Source organism: Salvelinus alpinus, chromosome 33 (genome assembly GCF_045679555.1).
Source record: "Salvelinus alpinus chromosome 33, SLU_Salpinus.1, whole genome shotgun sequence".
Classification (NCBI taxonomy): domain Eukaryota; kingdom Metazoa; phylum Chordata; class Actinopteri; order Salmoniformes; family Salmonidae; genus Salvelinus; species Salvelinus alpinus.
The window spans coordinates 17,288,926-17,306,264 of NC_092118.1; the positions used below are offsets into that span (position 1 = coordinate 17,288,926).

The following is a 17,339-nucleotide window of genomic DNA, read 5'->3' on the forward strand; positions in this document are numbered from 1 at the left end:
TGTGGGGCTGCATATTCAAAATGCACATTAATGAAAATTCTAAACTTTTACTGTCAGGGCTTATTTGAGCTCACTATTCTTGTAATACACAGAAAAGACTATGCAAACTGACCTGAGGTTTGGCTGTGACCCTGGCCTCCAGTGCACTGAGCTGACCCTCTGTGTCCGCTGCTCTGCTCAGAGCTTCCTCCATCTTCTGAGTGATGCTCTCCATCCTCTCCTTGACCTGGCTGACCCTTCGCTGACTCTCCCTAACCAGTTCAGCTGCCTCCAGGGCACTGCTGACCATGGCCTCCATCCTCCTGAGGGTCACCAGCAGACCCTCGGAGGTCACAAGCTGGGCTGCTACCTTCTCTGATCTACCTGGGTCCTCCACAGGGTCTGTAGCCACAGCCACGTCCTTACGCTCCTTTGATGCCTCCTCCCCAGTCCAGCCAGTTCCCTCTCTCACCGTGTTGGTCTCCTTGTCCTTGTGAAGAACTCCCACCCTGTCCTGAATGTTTTTGTGCTCAGCTACGCCCTCCTGGGCAGTTCTCAGAGCCGCCTCAAGGTGGCATACCTGTTCCCTAATCTTTGTGATGGTGTGCTCTGCCTTTTGGAGCTTGTACTCTGTCTCAGTGAGGACCTGGCTGGGCTGGGCCAGGGTGTCTTCCAGCTTGGCCTTGGTCCTACTCCCCTCCACCTTAAGGGTTCTCCACCAGTTCACCACAGCTGCCCTCTTGGCCTGGGGCTTCTGCTTCTGCTCCTGCTGCTCCCGTAGCCTCCGCTGTTCCGCCACCTTCTCCTCTCTCTCCTCCCACAGAGTAGTCTGCAGCTCCAGTTCCTTCAGTCTGGAAGAACAGCCTGGACTTTATAAACAACTCACTCACACATTGTTACATCTTGAAGCAACCGAGGATCCTAAAACTGCACTTATCTCTAACATCTTAGACAGAAAGCCAGTAACTACTGCAGATTACATAATAGTAGTCCATATAATTGCTCAGGCAAGTAGCAACACAGGGCTTTCTTTTTTATTATCAGAATGGGTTTCAATAAATAGCAACCATTGTCGTACTTTTATTATGTCAGTAATCACAACAGAAGAGAGAAGGGGATAAAAACTCACATACACATTAACCAGCTGCTGCTTGATGCTAGGTTGTGACTGCTGGCTGTGGTGATTTGGCCTCTCCAGGGTCTCAACAGCACAACCGCCAACAGAATCCTGAGTGATTGAACAGACATCAGACCCTCAAAACAGCTTCCTACACTTTTACCATACAAGAGACACAGGAGAAGTCAGTGTTAGTATTTATGTGTGTGTGTGTGTGTGTGTGTGTGTGTGTGTGTGTGTGTGTGTGTGTGTGTGTGTGTGTGTGTGTGTGTGTGTGTGTGTGTGTGTGTGTGTGTGTGTGTGTGTGTGTGTGTGTGTGTGTGTGTGTGTGTGCGTGCTTGCGTGTGTGTGCGCGAGTGTGTGTGAGTTCTCACCCTCTCTGGGTAGTGTGCGTGGAGAAGGTGGGTCAGCTCAGCAGACTTGATCCTGTGAATTATGTTTTGGATATCGTCCCTCTGAGTGTGAGAGGACCGAACCCCACATATTGGACCAGTCATCTCCTCCAGAACCACACGTTGCTGAGGGAAAAACATCGTTATAATAAACCTATAGTAACGCGATAGGGCTTTTGATAACCAACTGCAGAACTAAAGCCTTTGTCACCTGCTGAATGTCCTGGATCTCAGCATGCAGCGAGCGGTGGTTAGGAACACCTCCACTCCTTCCCTGGAAACCTGGTGGACTGCTACAGTGCATGTCAAACCTATGAATTACAGCAGCACACCACCAGGTTAAACACACTGACCCCACTGACCCCTAGCATGTCCCATTGTGATGATGTCACTCACATACATTCTCAGTAACGAATGAGCTCCAACAAATATGTCACCTGAACAGCTGTTGGGTGAGATGTTGGTAACAAAAACAATGACGAGTAGCATATGGACATAGAAATGATTGACAGCACTTACCTCAAAAGAGCTTGCTGGGAATGCTCTGATAAATGCATAAACTCTGACTGTAGCCCCTTCAATTACAGGGAAAAAACAATCAGAGCTACTTCCTGCTAGTGCACAGGCATAACTACAGGCAGTTGAAATGATGAATGTTATTAGGAAGATACCTCAATGATTCTATGGTTCTCCAGATGAGAGTTCTTCAGCTTATCCATCAGTATGTCTTTCTGGAAAGAAACAGAGAAAAAAGACAAATCTACCAATGCAGTCGTTGTAAAACAGAGAATGAACCGTCTATGTGTGACGGTATGGTATACTAACCTTAGTGAGTTCCCTGTCTCTTACAGCCAGCATGACAAGGGTCTCTTCAAGTTCCTCCTGCAAAACAAATGAGAGGATCTCCATTACTGCACTCTTATCTCAGTGATAGACAGAGATGTTCTGGCCCACAGTTCTTACCCTCATCTCAGCATTAACCTTCCTCAATTTGTTGAGACAATCTTCAGAACAAGTCCCCTCGAGTGTGAGTTGTTCATTCTGCAGATATTAAAGGGATTGTGTCACACACATATAATGTACAGTTTGTGGCATGACAAACGTTGTACATACATTATAAAATAATAATAAAGATCAAAGTTACCTTGTCTTCAAGCACTTTAATGTGTGCTTTCAGACAGTCACATTCTTTGCTCTAAAATTGAAAAAAAGGTGCAATGTACATGGAAATGTATACATTCCAATAAAATGATTCACACTCTAGCCTAAGCCATTTGTATGTCATTTCCTTATATGTCATTTCCTGCTAAGAGCTGAATGCAGTACCAGTTTGCAGCTGCTAGCCTGGGCTTGGCTGGCTCTCTCCTTTGCCTCCCTCAGGGCTCTCCTGGCCTCCTCCAGCTCCTCTACAAGGGACCTGGTTCTCCTTGCTGACCGCTGGGCACTGGGGATGTCACACAGATAGTTATACAACAGTAAATCATCAGAACTACCATGCCTTGCAATAATGAATCCATATAATGTTCCAACATATCAAAACAACATATTGCTCCATCCTCACAGACAGTACCTGGCCAGCTTGGCACTTAGTTCAGTGATCTCCACTGTGAGCTGCAGGTTGGTGTCCTCACACTGAGATACAGTCCACAACAGGCTGTTGTTCTGCTTACTCATTCTACGGTGCGCATGCTTCAGCTCAGACACAGTGGCCAGCAACTCCCTGGAGTCACTAGAGCCAAAGGAGAAGTCAGATTTATAGCATTAATACATTTACATTTTAAATTTTTGTATTTTATCAGACGCTCTTATCCAGAGTGACTTACAGTTAGTACATTAATCTTGAGATAGAGGGACAACCACTTATCACAGTGGAACAACCACATCTCACAGGCATAGAAAGTAACATTTTCCCCAATAATATAGCTGTCAGTAGAGTCAGAGCTAGAAGGTGTGTGTGTGTGTGTGTCATTTCTTTTTTAAATTGGCGGGGGGGGGGGGGGGGGGGGGGTACTGTTTGAAGAGGTAGGCTTTCAGATGTTTTCGGAAGATGGGCAGGGACTCTGCAGTCCTAGCTTCAGGGGGAAGCTAGTTCCACCACTGGGGTGCTAGGACAGAGAATAGCTTGGACTGGGCTGAGCGGGAGATGCACTCCCGTAGGGGTGGGAGGGCCAATGCGAGCTTCGACTGGAAGCCAGTTGAATACAGTAGAATACAGAAATAGTACTGCATAGAAAGAGTCAAATCATGAGTGACTGAGAAAGCTGAATAACTTACCGATAACACTGTTCTCCTTCTGAGAAGGCCGTTTTGATCTCAGGACCTGAGAAATCCATCCCTGAAAGAACAACACAATCAGTGCTGCACTGTAATCTGAGACAGATTTCCAGGCTGCCTACAAGAGCAAAACCTTACCATTTATAGACACTTTACAAGGGTTTTCCCCTGAAATATGTTTGTCGTCCTCATGCATGCTGAAAGATACAAACAATCATTAGTCTCCAATTATAGGTACACAGCAGATTAGCAAGCTTACCAATGTTTTATCAAAATAAATCACACAAACAGATGCAATCAACTACAAATTTCAGTCATTTTTAGTGGCAAAACTTCTGAGGCATATTGTTGATTATAAGGCTGCTGCAGATGAACATTCTATAGCAGTTAGCTGCCTGAAGGTTTTTTCTTTACCCATCCAGGCTGCACTGGGCAATCCACTCCCTCATGGTGGATTGGAATTTGGCCCTGCTAATAGCGGGGTCCCGGCACTCAGGGTCCAGCATACGATTCAAAGCATTCAGCCTGTCCTGTTCTGGGCTCTGGCTAGTCATCGTCTGCAGGTACTGCATGATCGTGGAGACCAGAACCTCTCCTATGGAGAACAAAGACTTAGGAAGCATGCCAGTACACAAAGAGAAGACTAATGTGCAGCTGTTATTACAAGAGGTGATTTGTACCTGTGCCAGCGGTATTGCATGCCTCAAATGTTATATCAAGAAGCTCTTCCTCAGAAAATGTACTTGTGTCCACGGTTTCTTCAGTAGAATCCTCTGGTCCATAGCTGCTCCACACTAAAACATCCATTACGCTTTGTCATGTACAACTTCAAATAAGCGAAAGCAGAAGTCAAAGTGCAGTGGTGAAAGTAGTTTTAAACTTAGATGTCTATACACATCTTTAAAAATAAAAGCATTCTGTTTACTCCTCTGAAAAAATAAATGCCTGGTTATCAAGATGTTCTGTATTATGATAATGTTTTATGCCATTGACAATACGTCAATATTAATATCAATGCTTACTTTCATTGCTTTCCGGCACCTGGTGATGGTCTATGGAGCTAACCCCAGAGTCCCTTGAGAGAGCTGGTGCTATGTATCCCCTTCTGTCCTCTCTCATCGGCCTGGTCTGAGTTGATGGCCTGCTGCTTTCATGGTTCTCACCCTGGCTCCTCAGAAGATTAGATTCAGATTGTTCCCCATGAAAGCTCTGATCTCCATTCAGTAAGTTCTCCGAGGCCATAACATCTCTCTGTATAAAGAAAAATATGACAATGCATATAAGATACTTGTCATAGTGGTTTACAAATTAGTCTGAAAAAGTCTGAATTTTGAGTTAGAAGAAATTGTTAGAATCGAAGTGTTGTTTTTGTAAGTAAAATATCAAATATTTCTATTTGATTGTGGGCAGAAAGTCTGAGTTAGCTTGGTAAGGACTATTCTATCTCTGTAGAAGTGCATTATATGCATATAATACCATACTTACATGCACAGTAATGTATTAAGGGCCAGTTAGAATGTGAATGTTCTTTTGTTAACTTATGTTTCCTGAACTCAGGAGTTTTTTCCTTTTGGGTCCCTGGGCAAGAGAAAGGAACGACCCCTCAGAACTTTAACCTAACCAGGGACTAGATTTGTGACAGTCATGTAACTGAAACTGCAGGTCAGTCAACAGCACACGAAGCAAAGAAAGACAGTGGAAACATTATATAACAAAACAGAGAGCGGTTGTCTAAGCTTACTAGATGTCAAGTAGCCTACGTTAGATATTTACAGTTATTAATTCATCAAGATTGCATTATGAAGTTATACAAGACATATATACTTACCCTAAGAATGTTAGATATGTTAGAAAGCGGTGAGAATACAAAAAAATTATGTCTTACCTCCCAGTTGAGGAATATTCCTTTGAAAGCGGCAGAAAATGTGCATATGAAAACGTATAACAACTAGCTACATCTCATCACACAAGCTGGTCAAAAACACACACTAATTTTAGACAGCTCTATTGCTGCCAGTTTGCAGTGGGAAACGCTCAAGATGCTCTTCAGTGAGTGTAGCCTTTGCCTGTTTTGATCCTTCACTGCCACACATCAAAACCAGCTGACACCCCCACCCCCTCCCCTCAGCTCCACCAATTGCTGGCTCAGGCCAGCAAACAATAACTCAGTTAATGGACTTTTTGAATTAACATTAGTCAGTTTATTAACATATCAAATGATTCTAGATCATCTGCATAACATCTCCTGTATAAACCAATAGGAAATCACCAGTAGCAATCAGATTCTTTAGGATAGGGCGGGGTCAATGAAGAACTGGGCACAGGTCACAGAAACACACCACAGAGGATTATCACAATTATAACAGCTTTTATTATTGTGTTATTTTCCCCTCCCTTAATCAATCATCAATCAACCAATCAATTTTGATTGATTGTCCTGTCTTTCCTTCCCTTTCTTGTCTTTTATTATTTGTAGATCAGTCAGTCACAATGTGCCCATGATACAGTACGGTTTTGATGTTCTCGAACACGACCACTATGGAGCTTGAATTGAAAGGCATACTGGCGCACTACATAATGTACACATTCTAGTTCCCTACTTTGCACATGTTAAAATAGTGAACACAACACATTTTATTATTAACAAACATTTACAGGTTTCTAAACAACAAATAGACCTACTACTTTTGAAAATACAACAAAGACTACTGTGAAAATACAGAATGTTTTTCTTTCAGTTGAAAGAAGTTTGGGCTGCCAAGAAGAGAGAGAACAACAGCTGGATTAGTCAGGGGGACATTTTTATTTGCTACCGGTATTGCACCAGTGGGTCATTTTTTCCCACCATTCGCCCGCTGTCCTACCCGGACATTGTTTTGTGAACATCCATGTATTTGTTCTAGAGCGGAAGTGGAGCCAGATCCTCGAGACCGCGGCGACAGCTGAACAAATTTTGGGAATATATTGGTGTAGGGACGTGGATTTCCATCACCCAAGATGTCTCGGGGATCAATTGAAATCCCCTTACGGGACACCGACGAGGTAAGGACTAGCTACGCTGCTTTGTTTGACCGTGGATTGCTACAGCTAGCCTACTAACGTTAGCTAACGTAGTATTGCCCTGTGCTTGTTGACTAACGTCAGCCAGATCGCTAACAACAGTAAGCTAACTAGTAAATGCAGCCACAAAGTAGCTTAGCCTTTCTGATCAAGCTGTTTAGCCATAGGTTAAAGGCCACATGTCATGTTGTATGTGTACGAACTGGTGTTTACATAGACATTTGTTCTGCAGGTTATTGAGCTTGATTTCGACCAGCTGCCAGAAGGAGATGAGGTCATCAGTATCCTGAAACAGGAGCATACACAGTTGCACATATGGATTGCTCTTGCTGTAAGTATGAATACATAGACTGGTATGAGAATTAATTTAAGCCTTAAAAAATGTAATGGTTGAAATGACAGTTGCACATATTACTCTGTATGAGTGATGCATCAAATACAGTTAGATTGTAATTTCTACTGTTACCTGTAACTCCTCCCTGCAGGCTTGCCGCCATGTACAGTTATTTTAACAGTAACATTCCATCTTATGGCATACCATTGGAGAGGCATGTGAGATATTTGCTGACCTGTGCATGTTTGGAGACACTTCCTATGTTGGAGAGTATATCCGTGGACGGTTTTGATTAGGAAATTGTCGTCTGCATCGCCGAAGGATGCTGTTAGAGGCTACCAAGTCAAAACCAAACATGGATGTCAATGTTTGCGTGCACAGACACTGTTCTACTACCCGTCTGCAGCAACATGCTGCCCAATCGTGAGGCTGATTAGCTAGACAAACAGAACAGTTCCTTATCAGAACTGTCCACCAACCACGGATATACTCTCCAACATGGGAAAAGTGTTGCCAAAAAAGGTACGTGTTGGCAAATATCTCCCACGGTGTCTAAATGTTATACAGAACTCTGGTCCAGGAAATGGGCTATCCTCCCTGGTGAGTTATGTAGTTGCATTCCCACTGACTGATGGTTTGTTCATGGATTGTTTGTCACCAAAATAAACAAAAACATATTTTTCTTTTAGCTGGAGTATTACAAACAGACGAAGACGGAGGACTTTGTCAAGCTGCTGGAGGCGGCCCGTATCGATGGGAACCTGGACTACAGAGACCATGAGAAGGACCAGATGACCTGTCTGGACACCTTGGCAGCCTACTATGTCCAGCAGGCACGTAAAGAGAAGAACAAAGATGCCAAGAAGGAGCTCATCACTCAGGCCACCCTGCTCTACACCATGGCAGACAAGATCATCATGTACGACCAGGTAAGATAATCAGCTTAACAATTTATTGGGTAATGTGAAAGTTAATTTCCCCAACACAAAAAATCATAACCAAGAGTAATCTATTTGTTTGTAACAGAACCACTTGTTGGGAAGAGCCTGTTTCTGCCTGCTGGAGGGGGACAAAATGGACCAGGCTGACGCTCAGTTCCACTTTGTCTTGAACCAGTCCACCAATAACATCCCTGCTCTACTTGGTAAGTAAAACACAAAGGGAAAGATCTACCATTACAACCACAAAGGTTCACTTCCAAATGGGGCCTAACCACTATACATTTTATTTCAACAGGTAAAGCTTGCATCTCCTTCAATAAGAAGGATTACAGGGGAGCACTGGCCTACTACAAGAAGGCTCTACGCACAAACCCTGGATGTCCTGGTAAGCATTTCACTTGCACCTGTCATATTATAAATAATATCCCTGGTGTCTCCTAATATACCGTCACTATTTCTCTTACCAGCCGAGGTGAGGCTGGGGATGGGCCACTGCTTTGTCAAGCTCAGTAAGCTGGAGAAGGCCCGTCTGGCCTTTGGCCGGGCCCTGGAGCTCAACTCGAAGTGTGTGGGAGCCCTTGTGGGCTTGGCTGTGCTGGAGCTCAACAGCAAGGAGCCCGACTCCATCAAGAATGGAGTGCAGCTTCTCTCCAGAGCCTACACCATTGACCCCAGCAACCCCATGGTGCTCAATCACCTGGCTAACCACTTCTTCTTCAAAAAGGTGAGAGGGTGGTCATCCTATTCCTGGTATATAGTAGCATGTCTTGACCTGAGCATCGTTTATCATTCACATTGATGTACTTTCTTATTTTCAGGACTACAGTAAAGTGCAGCACCTGGCTCTCCATGCCTTTCACAACACAGAGGTGGAAGCGATGCAGGCTGAGAGCTGCTACCAGTTGGCCCGCTCCTTTCATGTACAGGTAAACGCTAAGGCCTCAGCTTATTTTTCAGGAAGACTCTTGCTTTTCTAATTGAATGGGCATTACATCTCTCCTTCTTGTGTGTTTCAGGAGGACTATGACCAGGCCTTCCAGTACTACTACCAGGCCACCCAATTTGCCTCGTCTACCTTTGTGCTGCCTTTCTTTGGCCTGGGGCAGATGTACGTGTACCGTAGAGACAAGGAGAATGCAGCCCAGTGTTTTGAGAAGGTCCTAAAGGCCTACCCCAACAACTATGAAACCATGAAGATCCTGGGCTCTCTTTATGCTACTTCAGATGATCAGGAAAAGAGAGACATTGCAAAAGTAAGTAAAATAACTATGCGAAGGTGAACCTCACATGAAGTATTCACTTGTAACTCTGTAGATGTCAATCAGCACTATTGCTAAAATCAATAACATGTAATGTCTTTGTATTCTGCAGGGTCATCTGAAAAAGGTAACCGAGCAGTACCCTGATGACGTGGAGGCCTGGATCGAGCTGGCCCAGATCCTGGAGCAGACCGACATCCAGGGCGCCCTCTCTGCCTACGGCACGGCCACCCGCATTCTGCAGGAGAAGGTCCAGGCTGACGTCCCCCCTGAGATCCTTAACAACCTGGGGGCTCTCCACTTCAGACTGGGGAACCTGGGAGAGGCCAAGGTACAGTTTAGGAGGATGGCAGAGCTGCCTGACTAGAATTAGACATTACATGTTGTAGCAATGAATTCAGTAACTACTCGAATGGCTATTTGTAGTTTCGTAACTTGCCTTTGTGTTTGATGTTTGACAGCCATTGTCGATAGTGACGACATCGTGATGTCACAGGATGGTCTAGCATATTTGAATTTGACTGCACCCCTGGAGACTGGCAGCGCAGAACAGCGCAGAGAGCACACAGCAAGGCGACATGCCGAATAGCCTGTTCCCTATTTGCCATAGCCTAAATGTTCAATACATATGAGGTAGTTAGACTATTAACATAATGCAAGAGAACAATGTAGATTATTGATCGAGCAGAGAGCACCAAAGCAGCGCAAAATGTCAGATGGGGCCTAATGTGTTTTTCCCCCCCACCAATGTCGGATGATCATAGGCCTTTGGCATCACGCATTCTGTTGTCGGGCTTATTGTTTTAAACATTAGTTTCCCTTTTCCTCCCCAATCCCCATTAAATTTTAACGTGACTTGTTGGCCTAGGCATATCCTACTCTTTCATGATCAACCATGGAATGAATCTATAGGTGTAGCAGAGTTCCATCTGTTGTTTGTGACTAGCCTAAATAAAACCATAGTAATAATGAGGGAGAGAACAAACAATTTCAAGATGGACTAATCGAATAGGAAGTATAAACAAACCTGGTACGTTTCTGCTTTACTTGACCAAAGTGTGAGTTAAATAAATTGTCAACAACAATCAGATAAAACAAATGATTATTTAGCCTAACATTCTTTATCGCAGATGAATGAACATTGGTTTAGGCTAAAAACAAATAGGCCTATTATCCTTAGGCTATGCCTTTTGCCTATCGACTTGTAAAAATCCTAAATATACAATTAGATAAAGCAAATTATTATTTAACATTCTTTATGACACTTAAAAACAAATGAACATAGGCCTATTCGTTTTTAGCATAAGCTAATTAGGATATGCCTCTTGCCTATCGAACTGTACAAATCCTAAATATAGGCCTACAAAATAAATAAAGTAGCCTAAACAAGTGCAAAAAAGTATTTCAAGCTTTGATAGCCTATAGGCTAGAATATGTCATTTGAGTAAGATGCATCTGGATTTGAATATAGGCTACATTTGAAAATTAAACAAAAAAAGTACAATTGGGAACCATTAGTTTTAGTTTTTTTCTAGCTATTGGTATCTGGCAAGGAACACCAGCATATTCAACTGTTCTGCCCCAGAGTAGCGAACTCAGCAGGATGATGGACTTGTAAATGTTGACCGAGGTTTGTAGTCTGTCGATCCTTTGCCCTGATTGTCTTTTTACGTATTCTGAAACTGCCAAACAGGCGAAGACGAGCTTTTCTTTCCCACCAAGGAGCCATAGTTTTTTTTCTTTCTGTTTTAGCATACGGCAGACTGTACTATAGTGAAATCCCATCGCGCCTTTTTTATTTTTGTCTGAAACTGTCAGAAAGTAGCCTAATGAAATGACAATAGACTACACTTGATACGGCTATAATATTCGTTTTTAACTCGTATCGGAGTATTTTTATGAACAAGAGAAACATAGCTCTACCAATTTTGTAAATCGTCCTACAGCTTAGACTAGATAAATAACTAGGCTTTACACTGTTCAGGCCTAGCAATGCGTCCTTTATAGTGCCTTCTTCCCGCCAATTGACTGACCCCCCCCCTTGCGCAACGCATACCCCACAGATTTATTATTATTTTTTTACAATACAATCGTATATCAGTGATGTTTGGACAGGACGATGTGTCATTCCAGACATCGCCCAACCCTAGTAGACACAACAGAGCTATAAATAGATTTCAGGGGTTTGTTCTGTCTGTCCATGTTTAGAAATACTTCCTGGCCTCTTTGGAGCGGGCCAAAGCTGAGGGAGAGCATGACGAGCATTACTACAACGCTATCTCTGTCACCACCTCTTACAACCTAGCCAGGCTCTACGAGGCCATGTGCGAATTCCACGAGGCGGAGAAACTCTACAAGAACATCCTGAGGGAACATCCCAACTACGTCGACTGTAAGCACTGAAGACACACTATACTTTTTGGTTAATGTCTGTCTCCTTAGGGTGTGTGCGTATCAATTGGTCCTTTGTTGTTGCTTGCAGGTTACCTGCGTCTTGGAGCAATGGCTCGTGACAAAGGAAACTTCTATGAAGCTTCCGACTGGTTCAAAGAGGCTCTGCAGATTAATCAGGATCACCCAGACGCCTGGTCCCTGATCGGGAATCTCCACTTGGCCAAGCAGGAGTGGGGTCCGGGTCAGAAGAAGTTTGAGCGTATCCTCAAGCAGCCGTCCACTCAGAACGACACCTACTCCATGCTGGCCCTGGGCAACGTGTGGCTCCAGACCCTGCACCAGCCCACCAGGGACCGGGAGAAGGTATGGCAGAATATCAGTTGATGTGGAGCCATGAAAATCATCACTGTCAGAAACAGTGCCTTCATCATTTGTCTGTGGTTGTGTCCCTCAGGAAAAGAGACATCAGGATCGAGCCCTGGCCATTTACAAACAGGTCCTACGAAACGACTCCAAGAACCTTTACGCTGCCAACGGCATAGGTTTGTTGGCCTTCTCTCACTCATTGTATTCACATAAATGCTTAATACTCAGACTTGACTGTGTTTAACTATAAGCATGTATTTACCTCAGATAACTATTAGCATGTAAATACCTCAGAGTTTGCCGTCTTGTCTGTCCAGGTGCCGTCCTGGCCCATAAGGGCTACTACCGAGAGGCCCGTGACGTGTTTGCCCAGGTGAGAGAGGCCACAGCTGATATCAGCGACGTCTGGCTCAACCTGGCCCACATCTACGTGGAGCAGAAACAGTACATCAGCGCTGTGCAGATGGTAAGGCTCTGTACTGGCTCATAGTACACACTGCAGAGTTTTTTTATATTCCTATTTTTATTTTTATTTTTACTTGAGGAGTTCTATTAAAATGTCTTATCCACTCTTTGTGGCATTTAGTACGAGAACTGTCTGAAGAAATTCTACAAGCATCAGAACACTGAGGTGCTGCTGTACCTGGCTCGGGCACTCTTCAAATGCGGGAAACTCCAGGAGTGCAAACAGACTCTGCTGAAGGTGAGATTTGTGTGAAACGAGGCTGGGATTCATTTCCCTGAGCTTGTTTATGTGAAAGCAGGGTGACCCTTGTGTGAGTGTCCTGTTACTAGAGTTGTGAACTTTTTTTTTTCTACCGACATCCCGGTTGGAGGATTCCTGGGATCAGAAGGGAATAAACAGGAGTTTCAGGATCCTTTCTGGGAAACTAGGGAATTTATTGAAAGTTCCCGGAATTTTGCAACCCTACCTGTTACTCACTGATGTGGCTGGCTGTGTCCCCAGGCACGTCACGTGGCCCCCAGTGACACGGTGCTGATGTTCAACGTGGCCCTGGTGCTGCAGAGGCTGGCCACTCTGGTGCTGAAGGACGAGAAGAGTAACCTAAAGGCTGTACTCAGTGCTGTCAAAGAGCTGGAGCTGGCCCACCGGTACACCCTAAACTCACTTTAACACTTCTCCTAAAATAATCCTTCACTTTTCTCAGCCTAATCTTCTCTTTTGTCTCAGGTATTTCAGCTACCTTGCCAAGGCAGGTGACAAGATGAGGTTCGACCTAGTGCTTGCCTCTACTGAGGCCAGGTCAGTTTGAACATATCTCCCCTCTAAAATCCAAATGCAGGCCAGTACTTACTTCATAGCCTTCAGTAAATCAGTGAACCACTCTTAGCCAAAATTCTGATCACACCTCAGAGGAATTTAGAGGGATGACAGCTGAGCCCAGCCATCAGATGTCGGGATAAGCCTGGATTGTGAGCTGTGTTTGTGTGGGGGTCGTTGCAGGCAATGCTCTGACCTGCTGAGTCAGGCCCAGTACCACGTGGCTCGGGCCAGGAAGCAGGACGAGGAGGAGAAGGAGATCCGGGCCAAGCAGGATCAGGAGAGGGACTTCCTGCGCCAACAGATGCATAAAGAACAGGTCTGTCTATGGGATGTCACATCTCCACAAGTCCCTGATCCCTTCTATGTTGTACTTGTAAACCATAATGGATAAGCAATTTAAGTTAACATACCTTACTTGAGGCTGGAATGTCTTTAATATCATGTTTCTTTGGTTCACTGTAAATATATTCCTTTATAACAGTGTGACTAACCCACTGACCTTGTTTCCTGCTGCACCACCAGGAGGAGAAGAGAACCAAGCAGGAAGAGGATCAGAAGAAGCTGCTGGAGCAGAGAGCCATGTACGTGGAGAAGACCAAGGGTCTGCTCTCCTTCGCCGATGGAATGAAGGAGGAAAGGAAAGAGAAGAAGAAAGGTGGTGGCCGAGTGAGTGTAAATGTGTCGAACAGCTAGTGCAACGCGGAGGTTTGGGTTGATCAATGATTAGCTCATGGCACATCAGATCGATATGAATCTCAAACGCTCTAGGGTGCAGTGTGAATATATTGTTCTTGTTTCGTTCTCCCCAGCGCAAGAAAGGGGACTTTGATGAGTTTGTCAACGATGGCTCTGATGAGGACCTGCCAGTGAGAAGGAGGAAGAAGAGGAAGGGTGGCAGCGGGAGTGAGGAGGAGGGCCGCAAGAAGAGGAGGAGGTGAGACTGCTGTGGAAAGTGTTTTATTTGTAGTGACTGGTAGGAAAATGGCCTGGTGTGAGTGGCACTGTGACTGTATTTCAGACCCAACAAAGGGGGTGACGATGGCAGTGATGATGAGGAAGGAGGCTCACGGCCCAAAAAGCAACGCAAACCCAGAGCGGGCGGCAAGAAGATCCTAAAGGTCAGTTAAATCTAGTTTATTACTGTCTTTCTAATGGTATTTTTTAACCCAAATGACCGGCCTTAGGCCCAGAGATGTAACAGTTCTGTTCTTGTCTAGGCCGAGCCTGTGCCACCATCTCTCAAAGGCAAGATCAAGTCGAAGGCCATCATCTCATCCTCCGACTCTTCATCAGACGAGGATGGACTGAAAATTGCTGAAGACAGGTGAGGGCATAAACTCATTCGTACATGAAATGCTACATGAAAATACAACTCCGAAGGGTTTTGTGCCACTAATTCATAATTCTTTGTCTGTTGACCACCCAGAAACCCCAGAGACAGTGGTTCAGGCTCTGATAACGAGGGCGGCCACAAGAAGCGCATCGCCTCCGACAGTGAGTCCGACGCGGGCCGGAACCGCTCTGGCAGCGAAGCTGGAAGCCCCCAACGCTCCGGAAACTCGGGTAGTGACTCAGGCAGCGACCGTCCAGTGAAGAGGAAGAGAGTGCAGCAGCAGTCTGACTCAGAGCAGTCTGATAACGAAAGCAAGAGGAGCCGCTCTGGGTCGGAGAACGAGTCCCGACCAGGCTCACCGGCCGCAGCCTCTGGCTCTGAAGCAGGTTCTCCGGCGGGCTCCCCACGCCGCTCCGACAACGGATCAGAACCAGGGGGCTCTGCCAACGAGGCCTCCAACCACGGCTCTGGCTCTGACAGTGACTGAGGCTTCAAACTCAGAACTGACTTTTTTCCTACTGAATTTTATATATTTTTTAAACTGATTTTTGTAAAGGTTTTTTGTTCTGTCTTGGTTTGTACCATGAAATTGAACTGAGCACATGCAGTGTAGCTTTGTAGCCCAGAATGTGGGTTGTCTTTACTAGTTTTTGGTCACCAGACTGTAGAGACTTTTGCATTGATGCTGTACCTCATGTTCTTTTGTTTTGTTGATGATGGATGGAAAATGTGACTTGTAAGTAGTCTGACAGCTGTAACCCATATATTTTATATCTTAAAATGATTGGAAGAGGTGACGTCACAGAAAAAAATGTAAATTGGCCCAGAGTTGGGACAAATTATATGTAGATAATAAACAAACACAAAATAAATATTAGTTTTTTTTCTATTTCTGATGATGAAGCTGCTTGTATGACATTGGAAAACAACTTGACACTTATCTTCTGATTATGGGGTAAATGTGTTGTAATTGTTTTGGCTGCATTTTCCTTGTTCTGTGTATCAACATGCCCTCTGCCATTCCCAAAAATATTTTTGGCAAACCTCATGTCAGTCATGCTGTGGTGAATAAAATGCCATATTACAAGTTCAGCTTCAATAGTGAAAGTGTATATTTGTGCATTTTTTTAAATTAAGGTCCTCTATATGGATACAAGAAGTGCTAAGTAATCTGGTGGCACGCCTAGGTGATGCGGTTGTAAATGTATTCATAGAGTTGAGACACAGCGAGACTCCAAATACATGGCCCCATTCCGGAGGTACCACAGTGGGGTGGATGAAGCAAACGCATGTTTGACAAGAGGTCCTGTCTATGGCCAGCTTCTGGAACTGACAACACCAGATCAGGGTATGTCTGACGGGGCTGACCGAGCCTGTCTGAAGAACGTATGTTGTAGAGCACTTATCAAACTTGTTCCACGGAGGGCGGAGTATCTGCAGGTTTTCGCTCCTCTCTTGTACTTGATTAGTAAGGAACTCCCCTCACCTGGTTGTCTAGGTCTTAATTAAAAGGAAAAACAGAAACTAAGCCCTCCATGGAATGAGTTTGACACCTGTTGTGAAGGTTTTCTCAGAGTTGTCACTGTTGGTAGCCTAAACATGGTTCTGAATATGGGTACCAGTGTAGCTCTGTTCAAAGTGCAGATGGGCTGCTTAAACTAAGAATAATAAAAGCTCATAAGGGAATGGGACTATAGAAGTAAAGTGAACATCTAGGCCTTGGCTATAGCCTAAAGTGCATTGCAAAACTCATCACAATTCTGGTGAATACCCCCAGCCCACTAAATACACTGATCCAGTGCCTTATTTAGCAGTGGACACACTGTATTAACATACAACTGCTACTAATGGGCCTTATCTTCCCCTTGCAACCACTTACTGACATGCAAAAATGCTACAGTACTATATTTAAGCAATAAGGGCCGAGTTGGTGTGATATGGCCAATATACCACGGCCAAGCATTGTGGCAACGCAGATTGCCTGGATAGTCCTTAGCTGTGGTATATTGACCATATACCACAAAACCCAGAGGTGCCTTATTGCTATTATAAACTGGATACCAATGTAATTAGAGCACTAAAAATAAATGTTTTGTCATACCCGTGGTATACGATCATATACCACAGCTGTCGGCCAATCAGCATTCAGGGGTTGAACCACCCACTTCATGCTGCGTCCTTTGCGACCTACTTCAATAAGTAAGTTTCTCTTAACCATAATTTCTTACAAAATACATGTGGGCACTTGAAGTGTTCTCCATAAGGATCAGTCCATTGCAATAAAACCCTTCAGTGGAGGAATGGTCCAACAAATAATGGTGTGACAATGTGCTATATTAAGGCAAGAACTCCTTAAAAATCTAAACAGTTAACTTCCATGGTAACAGGAATTTCTGTAATTGTTGGGCATTCCTCGTAGTCCTACCAAGAAACAGAGGAAGTGTTTGAGAGCTTGCCTTGGTCATTGGGGAGATAAATATAGCAACTATGCACTAACACAGTAGTTGCAGGACTTTATAAACCATATTAAATGGCCCGTTGCTGCTCTTGGGTTCACATTTACATACCTGAATCTCAGTGAAATATTACACAGGACAAGTCTAAG

General features: G+C 44.5%; 1 protein-coding gene and 1 long non-coding RNA gene across 2 annotated transcripts; one reads left to right on the top strand and one right to left on the bottom strand.

Annotated features, from left to right (window-relative positions):
- Positions 1 to 2,158: 2,158 nt before the first annotated feature.
- Positions 2,159 to 2,722, bottom strand: LOC139563027 (uncharacterized). The gene is made up of 4 exons (XR_011672475.1): positions 2,633 to 2,722; positions 2,452 to 2,529; positions 2,314 to 2,370; positions 2,159 to 2,219 (listed from the first exon to the last, which is right to left on the bottom strand). It is a non-coding gene; the product is annotated as an uncharacterized lncRNA (long non-coding RNA).
- A 3,923-nt stretch (positions 2,723 to 6,645) lies between these two features.
- Positions 6,646 to 15,826, top strand: LOC139562883 (RNA polymerase-associated protein CTR9 homolog). Its single transcript, XM_071381005.1, has 22 exons — positions 6,646 to 6,804; positions 7,055 to 7,153; positions 7,846 to 8,085; positions 8,183 to 8,300; positions 8,393 to 8,482; positions 8,565 to 8,821; positions 8,916 to 9,023; positions 9,114 to 9,350; positions 9,469 to 9,687; positions 11,565 to 11,748; positions 11,839 to 12,113; positions 12,205 to 12,292; positions 12,434 to 12,582; positions 12,703 to 12,819; positions 13,084 to 13,229; positions 13,309 to 13,380; positions 13,582 to 13,717; positions 13,924 to 14,067; positions 14,211 to 14,335; positions 14,420 to 14,519; positions 14,619 to 14,725; positions 14,828 to 15,826. Exons 1-22 carry the CDS (start codon positions 6,760 to 6,762, stop codon positions 15,219 to 15,221), a joined length of 3,450 nt encoding a protein of 1,149 aa, XP_071237106.1. The 5' UTR covers positions 6,646 to 6,759; the 3' UTR covers positions 15,222 to 15,826.
- The last annotated feature ends 1,513 nt before the right edge of the window (positions 15,827 to 17,339 follow it).